The 26,140-nt window shown below is 40.4% G+C and overlaps 1 protein-coding gene across 1 annotated transcript in view; it reads left to right on the top strand.

Annotated features, from left to right (window-relative positions):
• OTUD7A (OTU deubiquitinase 7A) overlaps positions 1 to 7,270 on the top strand; it is a 452,998-nt gene extending 445,728 nt beyond the window's left edge. The window contains exons 13-14 of the mRNA XM_082256697.1: positions 1,870 to 1,954; positions 5,283 to 7,270. Of these exons, the coding sequence (XP_082112823.1) occupies positions 1,870 to 1,954; positions 5,283 to 6,704 (1,507 nt within the window). The 3' untranslated portion in view covers positions 6,705 to 7,270. The remainder of the gene's footprint in view (positions 1 to 1,869; positions 1,955 to 5,282) is intronic.
• Positions 7,271 to 26,140: the final 18,870 nt, after the last annotated feature.

Genomic DNA, 26,140 nt, shown 5'->3' with positions numbered 1-26,140 from the left:
ATTCTCCAGTACAGACGCTGCTTACAGAAATAAATATGCATATATGGTTAATTACAGGATAACTGCAACCACCCAGTTATTGAACTGGGAAATTCATTCAACATTGACCACAATTATATTCTGGTTCAGAGGAAGTAAAGACAATTATGTGTCAAGATTAAAGGGCATTTGTACAATATCTGCATGTGAATGCAGGAAACCAACCACAAACATATAATCACTCGTGTTCTGTGTAGTTTAGTTTACTATTTATGGATTAAAAGTGGTTGTAAAAGATTTTTTTTTTACATAACTATTTATACTTACCTGCTCTGTGCTACAGATCTGCACAGAGCAGCCCTGATCCTCCTCTTCTCAGGACCCCCGCCAACACTCCTGACTTCCCCTCTCTGGGTGGTGCCCCAAAAGGAAAACGATTTCCATGTGGGTGCTCACTTCCGACCCCGTTGCTGTGTCAATTGACACAGACAGCAGGACTCAGCCAATGGATCCTGCTGCTGTCAATCTGTCCAGGGAGGAGGGACAAAGCCAGGAGAGCTGCAGCTTGCATGCACAGGACTGGATCGCAATGGGGTTCGGGTAAGTTAAGAGGGGGAGTGGGAAAAGGGTGAGTCTGTGACACAGAAGGTTTTTTTACCTTCAAGCAAAGTTGGCATCTCTACTATGGGCAATCGGCTGTGACAGCTTGCGGCTTCACACCTGGGTGCCCACTGTGCATGCGTGAGTGAAGCTGCACTCTCTGACTGGTCCTGAAGTCTTCTAGGACCTGTCATGGGTCCCAGAAGACTTTGGGAAGAACTTCCGCTTCCCATCGCCTAAGGTGGCTGGAACAGAAGTGGGAGCAGGTACCTGTCAAAATCAGGTAAGGCTGGCCATACGTGAGTCAAAATAAGGCTGGCCATGCATGTCTTTTTTTTTTTTTTTGCGGGTTGAATGAAAGAAAATGAATTGATCCCCCCATCTACACACTTGATGTGGATGGTGGAATCCCTCCCATTGTGCCTGCGGCACTGATTAAAAGAAAACAGGCTAGTTGTAGATAGATAGATAGATAGATAGATAGATAGATAGATAGATAGATAGATAGATAGATAGATAGATAGATAGATAGATAGATAGATAGATAGATAGATAGATAGATAGATAGATAGATAGATAGATAGATAGATAGATAGACTTGTGTACAACCAGCCTGGCCATACATGGATCGAAATTTGGCTGGTCCTAGCTGAAAAGGTCTCATTTCAATCCATGTATGGCCATCTTAAGGCACCAGTATATTGTTTATATAATAATCTAATGTAACTTTGCAAATAAAAGAGTTAAATAATGTGTACATTTTTTAGGAGCTTGCTGGAAGACAATAGACCGTAATTTAGAAGAGATTCTATTTGTGAGAGAAGTCATTATTAATCCAGCAGAAGCACACTACCTAATGTGGCCCTTAGGGGACAATGGCTGATGGGAAATCAGGAGCTCAGCTTTCATTTGAGTAGCCACTATACATACATGTCCGATATCGCAAATTGCATCCAGATATCGACTTTCTTTTTACATACATACATATCAGTGTTTTTGTATTCCAGTTTGCTTATGGAAATGAGCAAATGGGGCAGTTGACCGTAGCAATCTGTCAGATTTCTATTTTCAATCTCTATTCTGCCCAGGGAACGTGATATAAAGAATCTGATTGCTGCGGGTGACAGCTCCACTTTTTCCTTATCCAATCTTCATAAATCAACAATGCTGTTGTATGCTGTATACATCAACATACTTAATTTGTAAAGTGTTATATGTTTCTTTTTATTATTACAGCATGCTATTATTTGTATAATATTTCCTACTGTGCTTATGTTATTCTTTCAACAGTTTGATTCTGTCCCTGGAGGCTAAACTGAACCTTCTGCACAGCTACATGAATGTAACCTGGATACGCATACCCTCTGAGACACGGGTAAACCTCCAATGATTTATCAACCCAGTACAAGTTCATTTGCTGCTCTTTCCAGAATTGCTGTTAAAGAGGATCCCTCACTTTTAAATATTTTGTTTTATAATTGGAAGCAAGTAATTCAGTTTTCCAGACCCATACCCATATCCTTTTTTCTCAATGTAGAAACAGTTGGCTTGAATCTTAGCGTAGAGTCTGGCCTCCAATGACATCCTTCTACCTGAGGCAGTTCTACATTAATGTAACTTTTTATTTTCCTCATTAGTCCTAGCAAAGCCAAGAAGGTTAGGTAGATAATAAGTAAAACTGATGTAGAGCAGATTTGTGTTGGAGGAATCTCCTAATATGTACATTTTAAGACTGACCCTTACCTGTGAACCTTTCTGTGGAAATAGCTAGTTTCTAAACTAGCAATGTCTGGAAAATAAAGTTTAATAGAGTAAATGTGTTGATAATGTTCTGTATATTTTGGGGGGCTCATTCAAATGCAGTGCTTTTAAATGCAGTGCTTTTAATGAACTTCAGTCCAGCTAATAAAGTGCAATTCAGGGCCTTTTGCCCACTTTTATTCAAAAGTAAAGTTCAAAAACTCACACAGAAGGTTATTCTTGTAGGGGTTATCAGCATCACAATGACACATAAACATTTTCCTGGTTCCTGACTATCTGGACAGCGTAGTCCCGGAGTCAGTCTCTGCAAAGACTCACTACACAATTGTGACAAACCAACTGCTTAGTTTGGGGTTGCACAGGCTCCTGCCTAATTGCAGTCTCTTAGGCGATTGCCTCTCTGTGAGGCTGAACAGGACATGCTGCTCCTACAGCAGCCTGCCTCCAGGGGACTAAGCCCTGGACCATAGATAGCCGCTATGCTGAAAACAATTAGGATGCAGGTTTCTAGTAAAATGTGGATTAGAGGCTTCATCCCACCCAAGTCTTTACAAAACCTCCGGACCCTACAACCCAATCCAAGATTTACCAACCTTAGAGACAACTGCAAAACCATATTCTCCACTCCGAACAGACATCCTGGAGCCCCTCAACTTACATAAATGAGAACCCTGGGTGACATCTAACCCTTCTGACCCCGTGGCAGAGCGCACGGGGTCAGAAGGGTTAGAAGGGCAGAGCGCAGCAAGTCTTTACAAAACCTCCAGACCCTACAACCCAATCCAAGATTTACCAACCTTAGAGACGACTGCAAAACCATATTCTCCACTCCGAACAGACATCCTGGAGCCCCTCAACTTACATAAATGAGAACCCTGGGTGACATCTAACCCTTCTGACCCCGTGGCAGAGCGCAGCACTATCACAATATGTAAAATTAAACAAAAAATGCCCAGGGAAGAATCCCAATCCAAATGCCAATCCCAAAACTATAAATGCTTAAATTGTGCATTTTCCTATTGTCTGCCTTGGATAAATGTTAAGGGTTAGTAAAAGTATATGTGAAAAAAGGTATTACCTTACCTTGTAAAACAACCAATTCACATTAATATGGAAAGGCAAATCATTTGTGTATATGTCAGAAAAAAATATAAATACCTTTTTTCTTTCTTTTTTTTTTTTTTTTACAAGTGATCACATAATTTCTGTTCTCAGCTGTGTAAGCGCCTGAGAGAGCTGAGGATTAAGAAACAGCAGTACACTGATCTTCCCAGTTAATTGCTGTGACATGGGGACATGTCAGCACAGTTTTGACTAAGAAAGTACAGGCAGACTGTCCTTTTAGCACACCCAGAAAACTGACCACGCTGAATTGGATTTGTTCTCCTGACTCGCGTGGTCATTTTGAAATAAGAAAGGAGGGGGGCTGGTAGGATCACCAGGGAGTATACACAAAGGAAGCTTTACAAAGAGAACAGGATACTTTTTAACACAAGTACATGGTACAATAGGCACATATCAGGAATAAGAAATACTGGGGTAACATATTCTTTAAGTACCTATAGATATGAGATTATCATCCTAGATATGGGGTTATCAAAAAATCCAACTGCTGAACAATCATTCCTAAACTGATGATGACACTATTGTACACACGTATATCAACCAAGCTTTTGTGTTTATGCACGGAGCAGACCCCACTGGTAGCTAATTTTGGAAAAATATGGGGATTGACCAAGAACATCCAGCCAGACCAGTAATCTTGTCCCCTTATTTGTTGGTCAGGAGGTGTCTGCAGAGGTCATAGTATGACACAGACACACCAATTGTTTTCAGGCTGACAGTAATCACCAGGATTGGGTTTACTATGGGTTCCTTTGGGTTGACTATCAGAATCTCTTGTGACTTATCTGCTGCTGGAATTGTTCTGCTAAGTTGTAATAAATCTCATATATGTAGCAAGATTGTTGCTTATGATCAATACATGTTATGTCAATTTCCTGTTGAATTCCCAAAAACAAATCAAAGGGCACTTTTCACGGCTGCTAGTTCTGGCCTTACTTCTTTTACCTTCCACTCTTCACTATTGGTTAGCAAGTCAGCCAATCCTAATGGTGTGCCCATAGTTAGACAAAACCACTGATAACAGGAGGTAGTATTTGAATACCAGAGCACCCTGATTTTATGGAATCCTAGGAAAACACAACACAACACACTGAGGTTTTTAGGTACAATTGGTGTTTTAATAGCTTTGATCTCTCTACAGTTTTATTGCAAAGTGAACCTGTGCTTTGCCCATCTAGAGCAAAGCAACAGGTATGCTTTAATGCCGACCCACAGGAGGTAAGAGAAGAAACTCTGTATCTGCTCCAAGTGAACTCTGGGCGGATGAGTCTCTACTGTGGTAGCACTGGGTGCCTGAGCTGCCAATTAACAAGCACTAGCGCTGTTTCATGCTGCCCCATACCTGCAAGTACGGGTATGTTATTTTGCTTTCCTGGTCAAACGGAGCAGCAAGGGAGCAAGGGGAAATCTGCTGATGTTTCATCAGTATCAATGTGTTTTAATAATAGCACTGTTGGAGACATTAGGTAAAAATCGGGTAAACTAAACAAAGAATAAAAATGCTCATCTTGTCATATGATAAAGGAGCCCACCAAGTGTTCACAATACTCTGTAAAACAATAAACAGACAGATCAGAAGTGTATATTTATATTGATCTGGTTAGAGTATTTGTTATTCTTTCCAAGGACAGGACACTCTCATTGGCACAATCTGGAAATGTTCTTGTTACTGGTACCCCACCTGGCATTGCTGTGAATATTTAGATTGTCCAGTTTGGCAGTCTAGAGTTTTCCTCAAATTAAATGTGTATTGCTGCCAAGAAAGCAGGATTAGCCAGTGTTTGGCAAAACTAATATCTATATTCCTTTCATTTTAGGCTCCTCTAGCCCAACCAGAATCTCCAACAGCTTCTGCAGGAGAAGACGTACAATCACTGGCTGACTCTGTTGAATCGGATCGCGAATCGGTCTGTAGTAATTCCAATGTCAACAATGGAAAAAATGGGAAAGAAAAGGAAAAACAAAGAAAAGAGAAGGAAAAAAATAGAACTGATTCTGTGGCAAACAAACTTGGAAGCCTCAGCAAAACATTAGGCATAAAGCTTAAAAAGAACATGGGAGGTCTTGGCGGCCTAGTGCATGGAAAGATTAACAGAGCTAATTCAAGCAATGGAAAAAATGGAGATTCCACTGAAAAAACTAAGAAGTCAAAATCTCGAAAAGGGAGCAAGGAAGAATCTGGTCAGTCAGCTAGCACATCGCCTTCAGAAAAAACGACCCCATCACCCACAGATAAAGCTAGCATCTCTCCCATTGAAAAACTCACAAACAAATCACTATTAGACAACAAGTCAGACCCTTGGAAGTATAGCACAGATGTTAAACTCAGCCTTAATATACTGAGAGCTGCCATGCAAGGGGAGCGCAAGTTTATTTTTGCAGGCCTCCTTCTAACCAGTCACCGACATCAATTTCATGAGGAGATGATTGGTTTTTATTTGACCAGTGCCCAGGAAAGATTTAATGCTGAGCAGGAGCAAAAGAGGAAGGAAGCTGAAAAGAAAGCCGTCCTCAATGGGTCATCTTGTAGGAAACTAGACCAGGAGGGATTTGTCAAAGAAAAGCTGGACACATCTCCTCAGGACAGGGCGTCCCCAGTCTTGCCTCAAAGCCATACCACGTCGCTAGTTCTAAAATTAAAGGATCGATCTAGCCCCACACCTGCATCCTATCCCTCACCCAGCAATGGTGCTAAGAAAAGTGGTCCTGTACCAGTATCTGCTCATTATAGCCATACACCACCAGTCCAAAGGCAAAGTGTTATCCATCTACATGATGTCAGCTCCAAGTCATCAAGCTTCCAAGATGATCCTTACAAGCCATTGGTTGGCTCATTAAAAACATGTGCAACATATCCCCAACAGAACCGCTCCTTGTCTTCGCAGAGCTACAGCCCAGCTCGATTATCGGGCATCCGCACAGTGAACACAGTGGAATCCCTTTCATATGAAAAACCAACAGAACATAAATCTCAAACATATACAAATGGTTTTAACTCTACTGACATTAGAGACTGCTTGGAGTATGCTGATGAGGAGTCTCCTCAAACGTGGTTGAACAATGATAAAAACAGCAGAGGCAGGAATACGGGCTGCCCTATATACTCACTCCACCAGAGCAGGTGTAAGAAAGAGAACTGCTCTTTCTATGGACGCCCGGAGACTGACAATTTCTGTTCTTACTGCTACAAGGAAGAGCTGAAACGGCGTGATCGGGAAAATAAAGTGCACAGGCACTGAATTTATTTGAAGGGTTCTGACCTCTTAGAAATATAATTTTTTACATGCAAAAATTAAATACTAAAATCACTTTAATTGCAATGGAACTAAATAGCCAAAATCAGAGAGGGCAAGGGAGAAATGATAGTGCTGCTTGTTGTTATACAGGTCGAGCTTTTATCTGACAGCTTTTTGTTTGAAGAGGGAGGAAAAAACTTTTTTAGATTTTTTTTTTCTCTAAGTACATTTCATATATTTGAGCTGGAAGGTTGATCATGTCACAGTCAGTGCTATGTATGACTTAACTACTAAGGTGCCTGATTTTCCTTTTATTTTTTTCTTTGCTATCACTCAGGTAAGTAGGAAGGATCATTAAAAGAGGTCCTATCATCAAAACACTGTTTATGCAGCCATTTTGTTTGCTTACCAATATTCACCCCATAAGATTGCGTGGAAATCAAAACATCACCAAGGATCAGCAAACATAGACAAATCATAAACATAAACTGTAAGGCTTGAACATCTTCAATTGACTGCCAAATGCTGCTGTCCTTGTTGTTCCATAATCTGTACTCAAGGCAATCAATAGTGTAGTTTTAATGCAAAAAAAAATGATCCCACTCCCTTTTCCTGAGCCTCTGTGGCCAAAGCCTCTGTGCAGAAGAAAGCACCCTGTACACTGCTTGTTGCACAGTATTTATGAGCTCCTATTGGAGTTAGTGAATAAGTGAATACATTTGAAGATGGGGTCTGGTCATATGGAATAATGAGCATGTGCCCAGGTGATGGTCATTATTCTCTGTGGTCACACCATTTAAGTATGTGTCCTAATCTGAAAGGAGAATTGAAGCTGGTAAACATTGCATCTGTCCTACGCAGGCCTGGCAGCAGTCAGGACAAGTTTATACTTAAGATAGTAAGGTGGCAGGAATGGGGGTTGGATTAATTTTGCTTGTGTTAAAACATACATATCCTTTAAATTTTTACAAAAGTACGGTGAAAAGATCCTGGAAAACTGAAAGATGAAAAATTTGTCCCAGCATTGTCATTTTTTTTTTCTTTGAATGACCTTGCACTTGGTCTCTGTCACAGCTTAACGCAGACATAACCCAATCATTACCAGCAATGAGAAAATACTTTTCATTGCTAGTGAAAATTGGGTAATGTAAAGCCAGCCTTATGATTGAGAACCAGAGTGTTTCACTAGTATGTGGTCAACTTATAACTTGCATTCACATGAATATTGTTTTTTAGCTACTAAATGGCTGCTTTACTGTGCGCCGATGATGGGTCCGGTTTAGGTTTTGTACAGCTGAAGTACCTTTAATGCACTTTGGCTATCATATTTGTCTTGATGTATTAGAATATTAATATATACGTTTGTACTAACTTTTTTAGGCTCTGTTGCTTCATGTGTATTTTCCATCAACATTTTGTAATTAATGTGTATGTGATGCATCTCAGCAACAGATTGAAGAACTTAGTATAACGTCTAAATTGTAGGACAACTTCTAAGTCTAAAGCCATTGTAGACAAGAATTTGACTATTTTACCACCAGGATCTGTTTGGAGAGATTGTGGTGTGTTTCATAAATAATGGAGGGAAGCTACATGTTGCGTCCTGTACTGTGGTGATATTTATACAAACATTGTCTTAAAATTTTTAGTAATGCTTTTATGTCTGCGGGCATCGCTGTAACTCTTCCAGATTTGATTTTACACCTTGTATGGAGCTGTCTGTTCATTGCAAATAATAACTAAAATCATTTCCACAAGCTCTATGGAATCAGATGGTATTTTGCTAGAGGTCCTTTTGTTTGGCATTGGCTGCTTCCCCACACCTTCTTATAACTCATTGCCTGCTATTACATTTTTTAACCAGAAAACCTATTCTGTGTGTTTTTTTGATTTAGGCTGCCTTTGATGGGGACCAGATTTTTCCAACCTTATAGGTGCCCTGATGTGTCTAATCAGAATGTCCTTACTGCCTATTAAGGCAATCTCCTTGGACCACAAAATTGTAGTTTGCAGGGCATAGCCATCAGGTCAAAAAAAAAACAATCCCCAGTAATAAAAGGTAAATTACTCAGAGAAGCACACAGAGGGTGGTTTTGTTGCTCCCAAAGTAATAGCAGACATCTTGGCATGTCTGTTCTCAGACAGAAGCCTCTTACCAATGTGTGAAACAGAGTACAGATTTTAGGCAAGGCTGCTGAATATGGATTTTTGAAAGTTTGCAAAATTAAGTAGGTAGGCATAGATCTATATATCTGGGGTCTGAAAAACAAAACAACTATACTCTAAAATAGCTTAAAAATGAAGACTGCGATGGTCCTAGAAAGACTTGCTAGCAAAGGGCACAAGGGTTTTGCAAGCAAAGCACAGTTTTGACTTTAACCATCTGGATTAGTAATCAATTTGCATTGTAAAAGGCCATCGTAACTTTCCATTTGGACATATAATGTAGCATCTGAATATAAACTTTCTGTAAATTCATAACAGGAGTTACAGCCAATAATTTTAGACTAGCAGGGGCACCCATAGCCATTGTAGTGTCATTTATTGTTTACATCAAAACGATTGGGAATTTTACTTGAAGCCTAATGTAGAACACAGTCTAGCTCCACTTAAGGTATATTGTCTGTATATTGTAGCAACAATTAGACCCTAACATATGTCTTTATAGAATGTTTGATACTGTATGCCTTTTGCTAAGCCTGTTCCTGCTTCTTTGTGGCCATAGTGTTTTTTTGAAAAGATTTCTTTAAAAAAAAAAAAAAAAACACTGATAACCAGAATACAGGATACAGATTTATTCCTCTTATAAGAACAATATACTAAGCATTTCACATGATCATAATGTCTTGATACAGCAGACAATAAAGTTAAGTCACTTGTGCAGGAATGTCCATTATATATTAAAAAAAGTGTTACCAGTCAATATCGAAGATGCTTTATTTAGGCAGATAAGTCTATAGACATAAAGGCAATGATGTACAGATACTTAAAACACTACATTGATTTAGCTGTCTACTCAATAATACTATACTTAAAGCGAATGTGTACCCAGACAGTGCATATTAAAGTAAATAACATATTTTGAACAAGCAGTAAAAGCATTTTAAGGCTCTCATTTAAATCTGTAGCTGTAGGCATTGTGGAGAAATTCCTCTTTAAAGTTTACAATAGAGGCACTAAAATCACAACTCCTTTCTTCTTACTTTCTACTAAGAGCAGCATCTTGACACCCTTCTATGGTATACACACAGCAGGTGTTTCTAAGCTGCTAAAACAGACTGAAACACAAGTTTACAGTCTTTGTTGTGACCTTTGAGGAACTTTGAGAATAAATTACTCAGTACAGGCAGCTAGATGGGTCAGGTATGACTTGTATTATAGATCTTTTAATGCTTGTTAGGAATATGTAAATACTTAATATCTGTAGTCTGTACATAGGTCCACTTTAAAGGGCAAGTCTAACCAAAACTGACATTTTAGCTTTGGCGAGATCTCTGTGCTTGAGCTTCTGGTTCTGCACATCTGATGTGGCCTTTGTGAGAATTGTCACTGTACCTGTTGGATGATTTTGTGAAATGCAACAGGTTTCCCTGGAACACGTATAGCCTCCTAGGTGGACAGGAAGAGGGTAATGCCCCGTACACACGTGCAGATTATCTGAAGACTTTTGTCTTCAGATTTACCTTTTCTATGTAGTGCAAGGGCCTGCCGGATTGCATACAAATTGAAAGTGTTTAGGTTTGACCTCATATTATATGGTTTTGGTAAGTCTACAGACAAAAGTCTTCAGATAATCTGCACGTGTGTACGGGGCATTAGGTGTCACAGTTAACATTCTAAAACATATCAAGCTAGGGGGTGACTCCACCATTGAGGTTCTACCTAAAATTAAATTATGTCTTTTGGTTGAACTGACCCCTGTTTAGATGGGGGGTGGGGGGATCAAAAGACCTTTGAATTGACATATTAGCATATCATAATCCGTTTGCATAAAGCTATTAAAAAGAATGGAGCCTCTGTTATGTTGTATTAAGGTAAACCCTGGATGATGGTGATTTACTATATAAATGTTTTGGCATAGAAGATTTTTTTGCCTTACACATGTGCCCCTTTAATGCTGAATATTTGTGCATATATCCTATAATTTTATTGTGAATGTTTAAATCTGAACTCTAGTGCAGCTGGTAATGCCGACAGTTAAAATACATAACACACCAAGATAAGGACCCCTCTAAATATGGCTGCACTACAAAAATAAATTGGCTGAAAAAACCTTTATTATAAATAACAATCACTGTATACCAGTCTTTCTCGATATTTATAACATGGAGGAACCCTTAAAATACCTTTTTGGTCTCATGGAACCCCTGCTAATTATTACTATATCTAGAGCTCACAGTAAATCAATATGATGATCAAAAGGAATAATACTCCTTACATTTAGGGTCAGATTCCCTCCTTACAAATAATTGTAAAAAGAATATTGGTGTCAGTAGTTACTCATCTAAAAGGCAGAAGTTGTTCATTGATCCCCTTGTTCATTGTTCAAGGAACTCCTGACTTCTGGAATAACCCCAGGATTCCACATAACCCTTGGTAGGAAATCCTGCTGTACATACACATAGCATCCATCAATTGAAGCGCACAACATAAAAACACCCTAAACCCCCCAAATTCTTTGCCACCAGTTTCTCAAAAATAAGCGCCCTAAGTTGAACAGACCCAAATCAGTTCACAAGAATAATGACTTTCAAGTGCACACCACTGCAAAAGAATGAATGTAATGGAGTTGTAAACAAGGTTCAAACATGGCTGCAGAAATGAGAAATATTATACAATCCTAAAACCCAAATGTCCAATAATAGGAATGCATTCGGCAGTAAGCTGGACCTGTGAATATAGGAAACATGGCGCATGCCAGATCATTCCACTTTACTAGGAAAACAAACAAGGAACCGGTGCCACCTGGACCAGTTTACAATTGTATTACATGTATTATATTTGAAGTGTTGTACAATAATAAAGAACTGGTGGTATGGCATTTGGGTTTTAGGGTCTTTTTATATTGTCAGCTTATTAAAAGGATTCTATGAATATGTACACTGATTGTTATTAGTAGTAAAGGCTTTTTCATTTAGTTTATTCATGTGGTGCAGACATTTGTTTATAAGGGTTCTTATCTTTGTGTGTTTAATGTCTTATATTGGTGGCTCCCTGTCTCCACTCTCAGTGCTCCTGGTTTGGTACAGTAAGCCCCCGTTCACACCAGTGTGGCTTGGAAATCACGGCACTTCAGCGCAATTTTGCCACACATCAGTGCATATTCTTCTACATCATTTAACAGAAGTCTATGCAAGTCACAATGAAATTGGTAAATAGTAGTGCAGCAACCTTTTTCAAAATCACTGCGACATGAGTTGCTGTAATATTAATGATTCCATTGCCGGCAATGGGTTCGAGTTGTCATGCAATTTGGAACATGACAAGTTGCACCGGTGTGTACGGGGGCTTAAAGCATACTGAAAAAATCGAATTTACTCAACTTCTGGTCCAGGGATCCATTTCTGTGATACACCAATCAGTTTATCTTTAGCCTTTCCCCAGCCAGAAATTACAGATAACTTAGCTACTTGCAAATTTTAATACAGTGGTCTTTACAACAGGCGTTCACAAGTAATACATGTTCCCATAGGGTACCTCTAACACATTTAAAGGGTAATTCTTCTATTCGGTTATACAGTAACAGTTTGGTTCTAGCAGTAACAAAAATAATCCTATACACAACATTTATATAGGTGTTGTATACTTTCCAAGCATGGGTAGGAGTTACTGACAATGATTGTACTTTTTTAGGGAGGATCTCAGAGAAACTTATACACATCACAGTACTAAAATATCTGTTACAGTGGGTTACATAATACATATATATATATATATATATATAAGAATCACTGCCCTACGGTATGAACGTTTTTACAAGGATTTGTAAGAGTGTTCATTGGTGGCTTTTTTATGTTTAGTAATTTATAGGTTGGGTTTTATTCCTTAATTACGCTGTGATAAAACACATAAAGTGTTACTGAACCCAGGAGCCTGCATTCACTTTATCTGGTCTCCCACAGTACATGGAAATGGAATTATTTTAGTAAATATAAACTGCTAAACACCTTTTCTCATTAGCAGTATATAGCAGTTTTCTGACTTCTATCAGTGTCAGGTTAAAGCTTGTAGGAGGAGATTTCATTCTACCCTGACTGTCCTATGAGGCTGCAGGACCCCTGACCCTCTGTCTGGACAGTGCTGATTGGCCTTGTGCAGATCACATGCACCCTCACAAGAAGAAAAAAAACTCTCTAGCAATACCCACCAAACTTAGCATGTGCAGAGTGACTCCAAAAGCTCTGTACTATCAAGAGATGGATTGGGGGACAGTGGAAAAGGGGGAGGATCAGGAAAGACAGGATCAAACAGCCTTTTTTCACAATGCGAAGCATTAACCCCTTAGGTTCCACAGTGAGTGTAACAAGCATACTTTGCTGCATTTACACACTGATTTTACTGTTGTAGGTTTGGTAACACTTTAAGTTCACGAACATTTAGTCATGTGACTGTAATTTTCAAATCTCATTGGATTAAAAAGGATACATCGCTTTCTTGATAATATTGATCCTTATCCTGGTGTGTTATCTGTTAATTCTGTCTGATTTCCCTAAAATTGGAGCAGCTGTTCAGAACAACCAATCAGATTTCCTTATTCAAAATAATACTTGATTTTTTTTTTTTTTTTAATAGCCCCATTGGGCTTTATGTAGTAACAGGCGCCACAAATGAATATGTTGTACTTCTTTTTCTTTTATATGTTTGTCTTTAAATGCAATTTAATGCAATCTTACTGAAAGCCAGGAAAAAAATGAACTGTGTTGCTGTCTGACAGGCTTTTGAAGATTTCCAGTTATGATCTGAGCTGTATGTTTTTTTTTTTTCCTCTATAGAGATGTGACTTAATTTGCAAATTGCACAAAAAACTGTAAAGGTCTGTGAATTTTATTGATGTGCGCTAACACTTTCCTGTATAATAAGAGTCGCTATGCAAATGTTTACCTTATATACTGCCAGCTGTGCGAGATACAGTATTGTAGAAGGGATTTTCTTTTCTTTTTCGTTACTATTATATTAAGTACATTGAATGTGAAATGGGAATGCATTATTCACTGATTGGGAAATGCTGAAGAATATCTATGTACACTTACTGAATGCAGTTAGCAGTGAAAGGATAGACCATGTCGAGGCTTTTTCAATTGCTGAGAATATGCTAAACAGGACTTTCTGATGGGTTCAACATAATATGGGCTTATTTAATTATGTAGTGCAAAGAGGAATGCTATGGATTAAGCTATAGCAATGAGTAATGTAGGTACAGTAATAAAACTGATCTGCCTTTGGTTTCTATGGGTTACTCTTTGTACCATGTTATGAAATGGAAGCTGTTTTGAAATCCCATCCAGCGAGATTGGAAGTCAGAGAGGCTGGCGTGGTCTGTAAAATGTACTCTATTCCCGTGTCCTTTCAGTCTTATACCTCAGTGGTTCTCAATTCCGGTCCTCGGGACCCACTAACAGGCCAGATTTTAAGTATTACCTTGGGGGATGCAGACTAGAATACTGCAATCACTGAGCAGCAAATGAGATCACCTGTGATGTAATTTAGTTATCTTGCAAACCTGGCCTGTTGGTGGGTCCCGAGGACCGGAGTTGAGAACCACTGTTATACCTAATACTGTATAAGGGAGTCTCTAGTCTTGTCACAGTGCACTTCAATTCCTCTTCCCAGGATGTCAAGATGATACAAGATGACCTTTACATTTTTATGGGAACTCACAGCTTGTAGGGAGATTGGGGCACAGGCCACACTGGAGCACATTGCTCACACTGAGACAATTAAGTAGTGCCTAAAGGTCAAGTAGGATTCACTTTACCCACCCTCCTGTTTGATTTGTATGCCTTTTACATATGTTTAGAAGTAAGAAAATTGGAACACAATCATATTTATATGCAAATATACAATTATCTAAAATTATGTATAAATACAACGTAAACATTTCTAAATCTTGGCAAAGGATAATTCATTGTATTACACAATGGCCTCCATTATGCTAACACATAAACCCCATTGGGTGGACTAAACCAATATACAGTGCATAAAAATATGGCTTATCTGTTCCCAAGTACATGAAATAATTATATATAACATGACTTTTATAAGCCCAGTAGCCTGTTATAGAAGACTAATTTTTTGGGGTTTTTTTTTCAATCAGCCAGCGGGCTGAAACCAACAGATTCCATTATACTTTAGTGAAAGTGTTGAAAGTTGAATTTTGCGGTTTGGCAGTTCACTTTGATCACTGACATTAAATAAGCCCATGACTCTGTCTCCCTACTATGTGTTTTATATGAATGTAGCTCAAAAGCTGACATCATTGTAGAACTGTACTGCATTAACTATGGCTGCTCCTTTAAAAAATATGGTACATGGGCACTTTTCCCAGTGGCCTCTGAAAAAGAGGAACTGATAAAAAGCCGTGTTTCCAGGAATACTGAGAGCACCCTCCTGGCATTCAGTACTTCCTGCTGTGTGCTAAAAAAAAATGATAGAAACTGATAACTTATTCAGTTCAATGCAGATCAAGTCTTCCATCTTCAAGCAGTACCCCCTACTGATGGCTAGAAACAGTTTGAAGTATAGATGGCTGCAAACACAGACAGCTCATACTGCTGGAAACAGAATTTAAAGAGGATTTTCACTTTCCCATGCTTTTTCCCAAACCATCCCCTCTTACCTGGGCTGCAATTAAAAAGCATACTCCCCTGCCTAATGGATCTAGTGTTGTTCTGCTGTGATCCACTGAACTAGTGACACAGCCTGTGTCCCACAATGTCATCTTGATGCACTCATTAATCAGAAGCCAGGCTGCCCCTTCCAGAAACCTGGAATAGGCAGCTAAACCCTCACTGATACACGCCAGCTCTGCCTACCATCCAAACTGTGAATGGTCTCCCACAGCCTCCTGGAATATGTGAAGGGTATATCACAAAAGGCTGCAGGAGCAGAACATATCAATGGTGACGGGCAGTTGGGGGGCCACAAAAAAACTGTTTAAAAAAAAATATATATAACAAGCCCAAAAAAAGTTTGGATAACACAGGGAGTGGCCGAGGCAGGGACTTAAAGTGATAGTAAACGATCACCTTGTTAAATAACCCATTCAGTTTAAAATAGAAATGAAAGGCAAAACATTTGTGTATAGATATAAAAAAACATTATAAAAACCTTTTTTTTAATCACATTTCCTCTGTTCTCAGCTGCATAAGAGCTGGGTGGAGGAGAAGCAGCAGTACACTGGTCTTCCAAGTGAATGGCTGTGCAGCTGGGGTGTGTCAGGACGAGTCTGATCATTGGAGGGGAGCACACTGAGTACCCAGCACGGCTAGAGAACTGACCATTGTGTGCTCTCCTGCTCAGAGGGTCTGTCAGGGACACCAGGGATTTCACATGAAGGAAGCAATACACAGAGAACAGGAGACTTTCTCATACAAGTACATGGTACAGCAGCCACATATCAGGAATATGAAGTGTTGGATTAACAAACGCTTCAACGCCAGGGTGAAGATCTGCTTTAACTGGAGTAAAATTACCCACCAGAAGCTGCATTCATAGGCTACAAGGACAAGTGCAGATGCATAATGTTTACCGAAAATGTAGTTAATATGACCGCATCCTTTTCGTTTTAATGTTTTCTTAACCTGTTCCTTTAACTTATGTTATCCCTTGAAAGATCTGACCTTGACTGTATGTGACTTTGTTTCATCTAGGCCTGTTTGTGTGCTGTGCAGATCTCTTTACAACTGCTGTAGATAACTATTTATATTGGCCAAAGGTGCCATTGCTGCCATTAGAAACAAGGAATCTAAAATGGCCTTTTAAGCCTGTAAAGGAAATCCATATATCATATGCTTTTCACCATACTGACTTACAAAAATCTTTTCTTTTTTCTTTGCAGTTTTCACAATTTTCAGTTTATTTGCACATCCCATAATTAAAAATATGGTTAAAAATAAACTAGTATATTGTTGAGAAAATAAAAGAAAGTTGTTTGTATGTTTTCTGTTTGTAGATTAAAGGCTGTATTATGTTGAAATTTTACAAGCCAAGTTTAAATTGTAATATAGAACTTATTTTTATATTATTTTCAAAATATGCTATAGAGCAATATTTTGCGCCTTTATTATATACAGGGTTTGTCATTTTAGTAGGTTAACTGCAGAGCCGTTGGTAGAATAACCATGACATGAAGAAGCTTTGTAAACAGTCTAGTAAGTTATGAATGCTATTTATTGTTATGCACTCAAAATGTTTATTGAAAGTTGAAATATATGAATGGTTTCTATTAAAGTTATTTGGTGTATGCCTTTTTGTTCTGCGAAAACTCATCATCGTTCCTAGATAAACTAAATGTTGGTACTAGTAACAAATGCCTTTACTAGCAGGGACAGTCATGTACAATAACTATTAGCAGCCAGTTGGCTTTTAGCAACGAACTTTAGATCAGGGAGCTCCCAGATTTTTTTTCACCAAGCTTCCCAGTTCTCATCACAGATGAGTTTAAGAGGTAAAGCTTTCCCTGGTTTATAAATTATTGATTGTGTCTAACAACTAATAAAAAGAAAAAAAAAACAGTATCTCACAAAAGTAAGTACATCCCTCACATTTTTGTAAATATTTTATTAAATCTTTTCATGTGACAACACTGAAGAAATGACACTTTGCTACAATGTAAAGTAGTGAGTGTACAGCTTGTATAACAGTGTAAATTTGCTGTCCCCTCAAAATAACTCAACATACAGCTATTTATGTCTAAACCGCTGGCAACAAAAGTGAGTACACCCTTAAGTAAAAATGTCCAAATTGGGCCCAAAGTGTCATTTTTTTGTGTGGCCACCATTATTTTCCAGCACTACCTTTACCCTCTTGTGGATAGAGTTCACCAGAGCTTCACAGGTTGCCACTGGAGTCCTCTTCCACTCCTCTATGATGACATCACGGAGCTGGTGGATGTTAGAGACCTTGCGTTCCTCCACTTTCCATTTGAGGATGCCCCACAGATGCTCAATAGGGTTTAGGTATGGAGACATACTTGGCAAGTCCATCACCTTTACCCTCAGCTTCTTTAGCAAGGTAGAGGTCATCTTGGAGGTGTGTTTGGGGTCATTATTATGTTGGAATACTGCCCTGCGGCCCAGTCTCCGAAGGGAGGGGATCATGCTCTGCTTCAGTATGTCACAGTACATGTTGGCATTCATGGTTCCCTCAATGAACTGTAGCCCCCCAGTGCTGGGAACACTCATGCAGCCCCAAACCATGACACTCCCACCACCATGCTTGACTGTAGGCAAGACAAACTGGCTGTCGTCCCAGAAGAAAGCCTCTTCTAAAGACGAAGCACAAGAAAGCCCGCAAACAGTTTGCTGAAGACAAGCATACTAAGGACATAGATTACTGGAACCATGTCCTGTTGTCTAATGAGACCAAGATAAAGTTATTTGGTTCAAATGGTGTCAACTGTGTGACAGCAACCAGGTGCAGAGTACAAAGACAAATGTGTCTTGCCTACAGTCAAGCATGGTGGTGGGAGTGTCATGGTCTGGGGCTGCATAAGTGCTGCCGGCACTGGGAAGCAACAGTTCATTGAGGGAACCATGAATGCCAAAATGTACTCGTACATACTGAAGCAGAGCATGATCCCCTCAATTTTGAGACTGTGCCACAGGGCAGTATTCCAACATGATAACGACCCCAAACACACCTCCAAGATGACCACTACCTTGCTAAAGAAGCTGAGGGTAAAGGTGATGGACTTGCCAAGTATGTCTCCAGACCTAAACCCTATTGAGCATCTGTGGGGCATCTTTAAATGGAAGGTGGAGGAACGCAAGGTCTCTAACATCCACTAGCTCTGTGATGTCATCATGGAGGAGTTGAAGAGGACTCCAGTGGCAACCTGTGAAGCTCTGGTGAACTCCATGCCCAGTTAAGAGTTAGCAAAGTGTAATTTCTTCAGTGTTGTCGCAGGAAAAGATAATAAAATATTTACAAAAATGTGAGGGGTGTACTTATTTTGTCAGATACTGTGTGTATATATATATATATATATATATATATATATATATATATATATACCATTGATGGGTGTTAGAGTTTGGGGTGCACACCTTAATACAATAGTCTACGTACACCTATGGCTCTGAATCCAGAGAGTGCTCTGTGCCTAACTATCTAAGGAGAAGGAGCAGCAACTGGAAAGCACTTTACAGCAGTCCTTGATTGATGCAGTGCATTCTACCATGCAATTGAAAGATCAGCTTTCTTTTCCAGGAATATAATCTTTTAGAGCTGTTGCTCCAAAGACATTTCCAATACACTCCATGAGGACTGGAAACAACCTGTGGATTCATGGATTCTTCCTGACAATCTGAAGGATTTTTTTTTCTTTTGAAAGAAAATTCACTGCAAAATAGCCTCTGCCCACTGTAGAAGCTCTAGTCATTCACCTTAACCGCTTCCATACAGAGCAGTTAGACCCCCTTCCTGCCCAGACCAATTTTCAGCTTTTAGCACTCTCACACTTTGAATGACAATTGCTCAGTCATGCTACACTGTAACCAAACAAAATTTTTATCATTTTTTTCAAACAAATAGAGCTTTCTTTTGGTGGTATTTGATCACAACTGGGGTTTTTTTTTTTCGTGATATAAGCAAAAAAAGAGCAAAAATTTTGCAAAAAAAAAACACTTTTTTTAGTTTCTATTATAAAATTTTGCAAAAAATTAATTTTTCTTCATACATTTGGGCCAAAATTTATACTGCTAAATATCTCTGGTAAAATTAACCCAAATTAGTGTATATTATTTAGTCTGTGTGAAAGTTATTGAGTCTAGAAGCTATGGTACCAATTATTGAAAATTGATCACACCAGATGTACTGATGGCCTATCTCCTTTCTTGAGGCCCTGAAATGTCAGGACAGTACTAATACCCCCCAAATGACCCCTTTTTGTAAAGTAGACAGTCCAAGGTATTTAGTAAGAGGCATGGTGAGTTTTTTGAAGTTATAATTTTTTCCCACAATTCTTGGGAAAATTAAGAAAAAATTTTTTTTCTTTTTTTTCCCAAAACGTTGTCAATTTATAAGCTATTTCTAACACATAGCATGTACACAGCAAAAATGATACCCCAAAATTCATTCTGCTACTCCTTCTGAGTATGGTGATACCACATGTGTGAGACTTTTACACAGCCTGGCCACAAAAAGAGACTCCACGTCCAAGTAGCACCATAAGGCGTTTTAGGAGCATAAATACACATAAAACTTTCTTACTACCTATCACACTTTTCAAGGCCCTAGAGCACCAATACAATGGAAAAGTCCACAAAATTACCCCATTTTGGAAAGCTAACACTCCAACGTATATTCTATGAGGCATTATGGGTCCTTTGAACATGTCATTTTTTTCCACTAGTTTTTGGAAAATGTGGGAAAAAAATAAAAACTTTTTTTTTTTACACAAAGTTGTCAATTTATAGGATATTTCTAACACATACCATGTACATAGCAAAAATGACACCCCAAAATACATTCTGCCACTCCTCCTGAGTATGGCAATACCACATGTGTGAGACTTTTTCACAGCCTAGCCATATAGAGGGGCCCAACATCCAAGGAGCATCATCATGCATCCTAGCCACTTGCCTAGGCCTATTTTTGACATTTGGTGTTTACAAGCTAAAATCAGTTGTTTTTGCTAGAAAACTACTTAGAACCACAAAACATTATATATTTTTTTAGCAGAGACCCTAGAGAATAAAATGGAGATTATTGCAATATTTTTATCACACCGTATTTGCGCAGCGGTCTTCCAAACGCAATTTTTTGGGGGAAAAAAACACTTTTTTGAATTAAAAAATAAGAAACCAGTAAAGTTAGCCCAATTGTTTTCCATAATGTGAAAGATAATGTTACGCCGAGTAAATAGATACCCAACATGTCATGCTTCAAAATTGCGCACGCTCACAGAATGGTGACAAACTTTGGTACTTAAAAATCCCCATAGGCGACACTTTAAAAATTTCTACAGGTTGCTATCTTAGAGTTACAGAGGAGGTCTAGGGCTCAAATTATTGCTCTTGCTCTAACAATCGCGACGATACCTCACATGTGTAGTTTGAACACTGTTTACATATGTGGGCGGGGTTTTCGTATGCGTTCGCTTCTGTGCGCGAGCTCGCGGGGACAGGGCGCTTTAATTTTTTTTTTTTTTTTTTACTATTTATTTTATTTATTATTTTTTATTTTTACACTATTTTTTAAAAAAAAAAATTGATCATTTTTATTTCTATTACAAGAAATGTAAACATTACTTGTAATAGAAAAAGGCACGACAGGACCTCTTTTTTGTGAGATCTGGGGTCAAAAAGTCCTCATATCTCACAAGTACACTAAAAGATAGAAAAAATAAAAAAAAATTAAACAAAATGAAAAAAAAAAGGGACCTTTAAACTGGTTGCTAGGCAACGACGTTTGCCGTAGCTCCGGTCCTCCAAGACCATAGAGTCGAGTGAGGGCAAGCTTGCCCTCACTCGACATCCTGTCTGTGAGGATCTGGGACCGGATCGTTTTCCCTGCTGCCGGCGGGTCCGGTAAGCGGGGAAAAGGACCAGAATGCGGCGGGAGGGGAGGGGGCACCTCTTCCGCCACCCCGGAAGGGTGATCCCGCGGCGAATCCGCCGCTGGGACCACCCTTATCGGAAAGCCAACCGTCCACCATTTTAAAAAATACCAGGGTTATGGCAGCTATCTGCTGCCATAACACCGGTATTTAGGTTTAAACGGAGGACGTATATAAACCTTTTTGGACTTAGACATGGTGGCTGTATGAAGGGTGACAGGTACTCGGGTACTTTGCTGGGCAGGTGACAGGTACTCTGGTACTGATGAGCAAGTGGCAGGTACTCGAGTACTCCGATAGGCAGGTGACAGGTACTCGGGTACTCTTATGGGCAGGTGACAGGCAGGTGATAGGTACTGATGAGTAGTACTGATACTGTACTGATGGGTACGGATGATCAGTACTGATACTGATAGGTGATAGGTACTGATGGGTACTGATGAGCAGGTGGAAAGTACTCGGGTACTTCAGGTGTCAGGTACTCTGATGAGCAGGTGGAAGGTACTCGGGTACTCTGATGGGTAGGTGACAGGTACTCGGGTACTCTGATGGGTAGGTGACAGGTACTCGGGTACTCCGATGACAGGTACTCGGGTACTCCGGTGACGGGTACTCAAAGTACCGGAGCACCTGTCATCAGAGTACCCGAGTACCTGTCATCAGAGTACCCGAGTACCTGCCATCAGAGTACCCGAGTACCCGTCATCAGAGTACCCGAGTACCTGTCATCAGAGTACCCGAGTACCTGTCATCAGAGTACCCAAGTACCTGTCATCAGAGTACCCGAGTACCCATCATCAGAGTACCCGAGTACCTGTCACCAGCCCATCAGAGTACCCGAGTACCCATCATCAGAGTACCCGAGTACCTGTCATCAGCCCATCAGAGTACCCGAGTACCTGTCATCAGAGTACCTGATGGGCTGGTGACAGGTACTCGGGTACTTTGATGGGCTAGTGACAGGTGCTTTTTATTGGGGGGGGGGCAATCAGTGTGGTTGGGGTGCACTGTACTTGGTAACTAGCTGTTACCACAATCTCCTCCTCACACAGGATCAGTGTGTGAGGAGGAGAACACGGTGACGGCTAGTTACCGTGTTCTCTGATGACATTTGTGACCGGCTGTGATTGGACACAGCCGGTCACGTGGTAAAGAGCCAATTTCATTGGCTCTTTACCTAGATCGGGGATGGGCTCTGTCCGAGGGACGAGCCTCGTCCGCGATCGGCGCGCTGCGCGCCCGGGGGGGCGCGCATTAAGAAAGGAACGAGCGGCTCGCGCTGGAGCCGCTCATGTGATCGGCTGTGATTGACACAGCCGATCACGTGGTAAACAGCCAATTTTATTGGCTGTTTACCTTGATCGGGGTTGGGCTCAGTCCGAGGGACGAGCCTCACCCCCGATCGCCACGCTGCGTGCCCCCGGGGGCGCGCAGTAGCGGGGAGATCCGGGCGACGTCATATGACGGCGGCCCGGATCGCTAAAGCCATGTTGCCGACATCATTTTACAATGACTCGGTATTGAAGTGGTTAATAAGCATACTACCCAACAGGTTCATGTTTTTTTTACTGACAGACAGTTGGATCCCTTCTTAAAATATAATTAAAGGCAAAACTTTTTGTTAGTTTTGGATGGAGTAGACAGGGATTAGAACATCTGTCAGTTTGTATTGCTGTCTTAAGGAGATTCTCCCTCTCTGTTTGTTCTGTTTACCAATATCATTGAAAGTAAAAGAAAACCCCAAATTTTGAGTTGTCCCCAGAAAAGTAATAGATGGGAAATCTTTCCGCTATCTATTTGCAAATTTCTACTCAGGGTGATAATTATCCTTTTCTCTTTTCTATCATCCAGGAAGGATTTATGGAAGTATACATTTTACTAATTCTTGAGTCTAGTTCATTGTAAGATTTTGCCCCTGTACAAATCAGGGAATCTAATCTGGAATATGCAGTTCAGTTTCGGGCACCAGTTCTCAAAAGGGATATCGGGGAACTGGAGAAAGTACAGAGTAGAGCATTGAAACTAATAAGAGGCATGGAGGAACTCAGCTATGAGGAAAGATTAGAGGAACTGAATTTATTTTCTCCTGAGAAGAGGCAATTAAGGGGGGATATGATCAACATATATAAATTTATAAGGGGTCCATATAGTGAATTTGGTGTTGAGTTCACTTTAAGGTCATCACAGAGGACAAGGGGGAACCCTAGAGGGAAAGAGATTTACCCGTCTCCAAATACAGAAAGTTTTTTTCACAGTAAGAGCTGTGAAAATGTGGTATAGACTCATTCCAGAGGTGGTTCTGGCCAGCTCAGTAGATTGCTTTAAAAAAAAAAAAAAAACTGTATTTTTCTCTAGGTGTAGATAATATAACTGGATACTAATATTTATAGGTAAAGTTGATCCAGGGGCTATCCGATTGCCTCTCAGGGGATCAGGAAGGATTTTTTCCCCCTGCTGTAGCAAATTGGATCATGCTTTGCTCTGCTTTGATGATGATGCCTTCCTCTGGATCAACTGTGGGTAAAGGATTGTGTATATGGGATTATATGATTGCGTTTTCTTTTTTTTGTTTTTTTTATTGGTTGAACTAGATGGACTTGTGTCTTTTTTCAACCTGACTAACTATGTAACTCATTTTTTCCCTAGTCCAAGAGATCCCACTGTTGGTCAGTTCTTTAACCTCCTCCCATCCGCGCTACAGCCGAAGTACGGCTGCAGAGCAGACTCACATTTTCGGGAGGCCGTTTTTAAACGGCCTTCCAGAAACAGTATCCCCACGCGCTCCCGCGAGCGCGCATCGGGGAAAATCTGTGGCGGCCGTGTCCCTTAGACACAGCCGATCACAGATCGTGGTGAATGGCCAATCACAGCGGCCATTCACCACGTGATCGGACCGTCCAATGAGAGATGATCTCATATGTAAACATATGAGATCATCGCCAGCGCTCCTTCCTCACACGGAAACTGCAGTGTGAGGAAGGAGGGAGAGCTGCCCAGCGCCGGGGACACACAAAAAAGTAATCAGGGCACTGATCACCAGTGCCCTGATTACACAAGGTACACCAAACACACCATCAATGCCCACAGTGCCCGCCATCAGTGCACACAATCAGTGCCCATAGTGCTGCCAGTCAGTGCCCATCAGTGCCTGCTCATCTAGGCACTGATGAGCACTGACTGGCAGCACTATGGGCACTGAGTGTGGGCACTGATGGTGCTGCTCATCAGTGCCACCCGTCTGTCAATCAGTGCCACCCGCCAGTGCCCATCAGTGCCGCCCGCCAGTGCACATCAGTGCCACCTCTCAGTGCCCAGCAGTGCCGCCTATCAGTGCTCATCAGTGCGGCATATTAGTACCTCCTCATCAGTGCCACCTCATCAGTGCCCATAAGTGCCACCTCATCAGTGCCCATAAGTGCCACCTCATCCGTGCCCATCAGTGCAGCCTATCAGTGCCGCCTCATCAGCGCACATCAGTGAAGGAGAAAAATTTATTTATTTTCAAAATTTACTCGCAGAAAATAAGAAAAACTTTTTTTTTTTTAAATTTTCTGTTTTTTTCTTTTTTTTGTAAAAAATAAAAAACCCAGAGATGATTAAATACCACCAAAAGAAAGCTCTATTTGTGTGAAAAAAATGATAAAAATTTCACTATGGGTACAGTGTAGCATGACCGCGCAATTGTCATTCAAAGTGTGAGAGCGCTGAAAGCTAAAAATTGGTCTGGATGGGAAGGGGGTTTAAGTGCACAGAAGGCAAGTAGTTAAGTTGCAGTGTGCTGGATTTTATTTTAAGGCTGTGAAATCTTTACCCACTAAAACAGTTGATCACACCTCCTGTAACTGACTGGGTGACTGACTTCCTGCTCTACACAGGGTGAGCGTGTCTTCAATATTATTATTATTATTATTAGTTCAGGTACTTATATAGCGCTGTCAATTTACGCATCGCTTTACATATACATTACACATTCACATCAGTCCCTGCCCTCAAGGAGCTTACAATCTAAGGTCCCTAACTCACATTCATACATACATAGTAGGGCCAATTTTATACAGGATCCAATTAACCTTCCAGCATGTCTTTGGAGTGTGGTTGGAAACCGGAGTACCCGTAGGAAACCCACGCAGGCACAGGGAGAACATGCAAACTCCAGGCAGGTAGTGTCGTGGTTGGGATTCGAACCAGTGACCCTCTTGCTGTTAGGTGAAAGTGCTAACCACTACAACACTGTGCCACCCAATCAAAAGTCCACACTATTTATTTTTTAGAGTCAGGTGTTGCTTTCACATTCCTGCATCTGATGTCCCTCCTTTTAAAGTGTGTGCTTAAAGTGTTAATGTGCCTCCTTTCTTCCTTACAAAGGCATACCCAAGTCTTATAAGTTCTTGTACTTTAGGGTCAGCAGACAGGACATTATATTATGTGGCTGCAGAGCTCCCTCTGTTCGATAGTGTTAATCTGGAGGCCTTTGTGGGTTCTACTTTTTGGAAGATTCTAACCCCCCTTCTATCAGGTTAATTGTTCCTAGTGCTAGTACATGCATTCCTACTTCTAGATCCATGTAGAGAATTGTGTTCTCTCTAGGGCAGTTTTATAATTCCTAGAATAATGTATTTATTAAATACTCTGGCAGTCTACACTGTGGCCATCAGGCCCC

The sequence above is a fragment of the Pelophylax lessonae genome (assembly GCF_965119305.1).
Source record: "Pelophylax lessonae genome assembly, chromosome: 4".
Taxonomy (NCBI): domain Eukaryota; kingdom Metazoa; phylum Chordata; class Amphibia; order Anura; family Ranidae; genus Pelophylax; species Pelophylax lessonae.
This window is presented reverse-complemented; position numbering and strand designations above follow the sequence as displayed.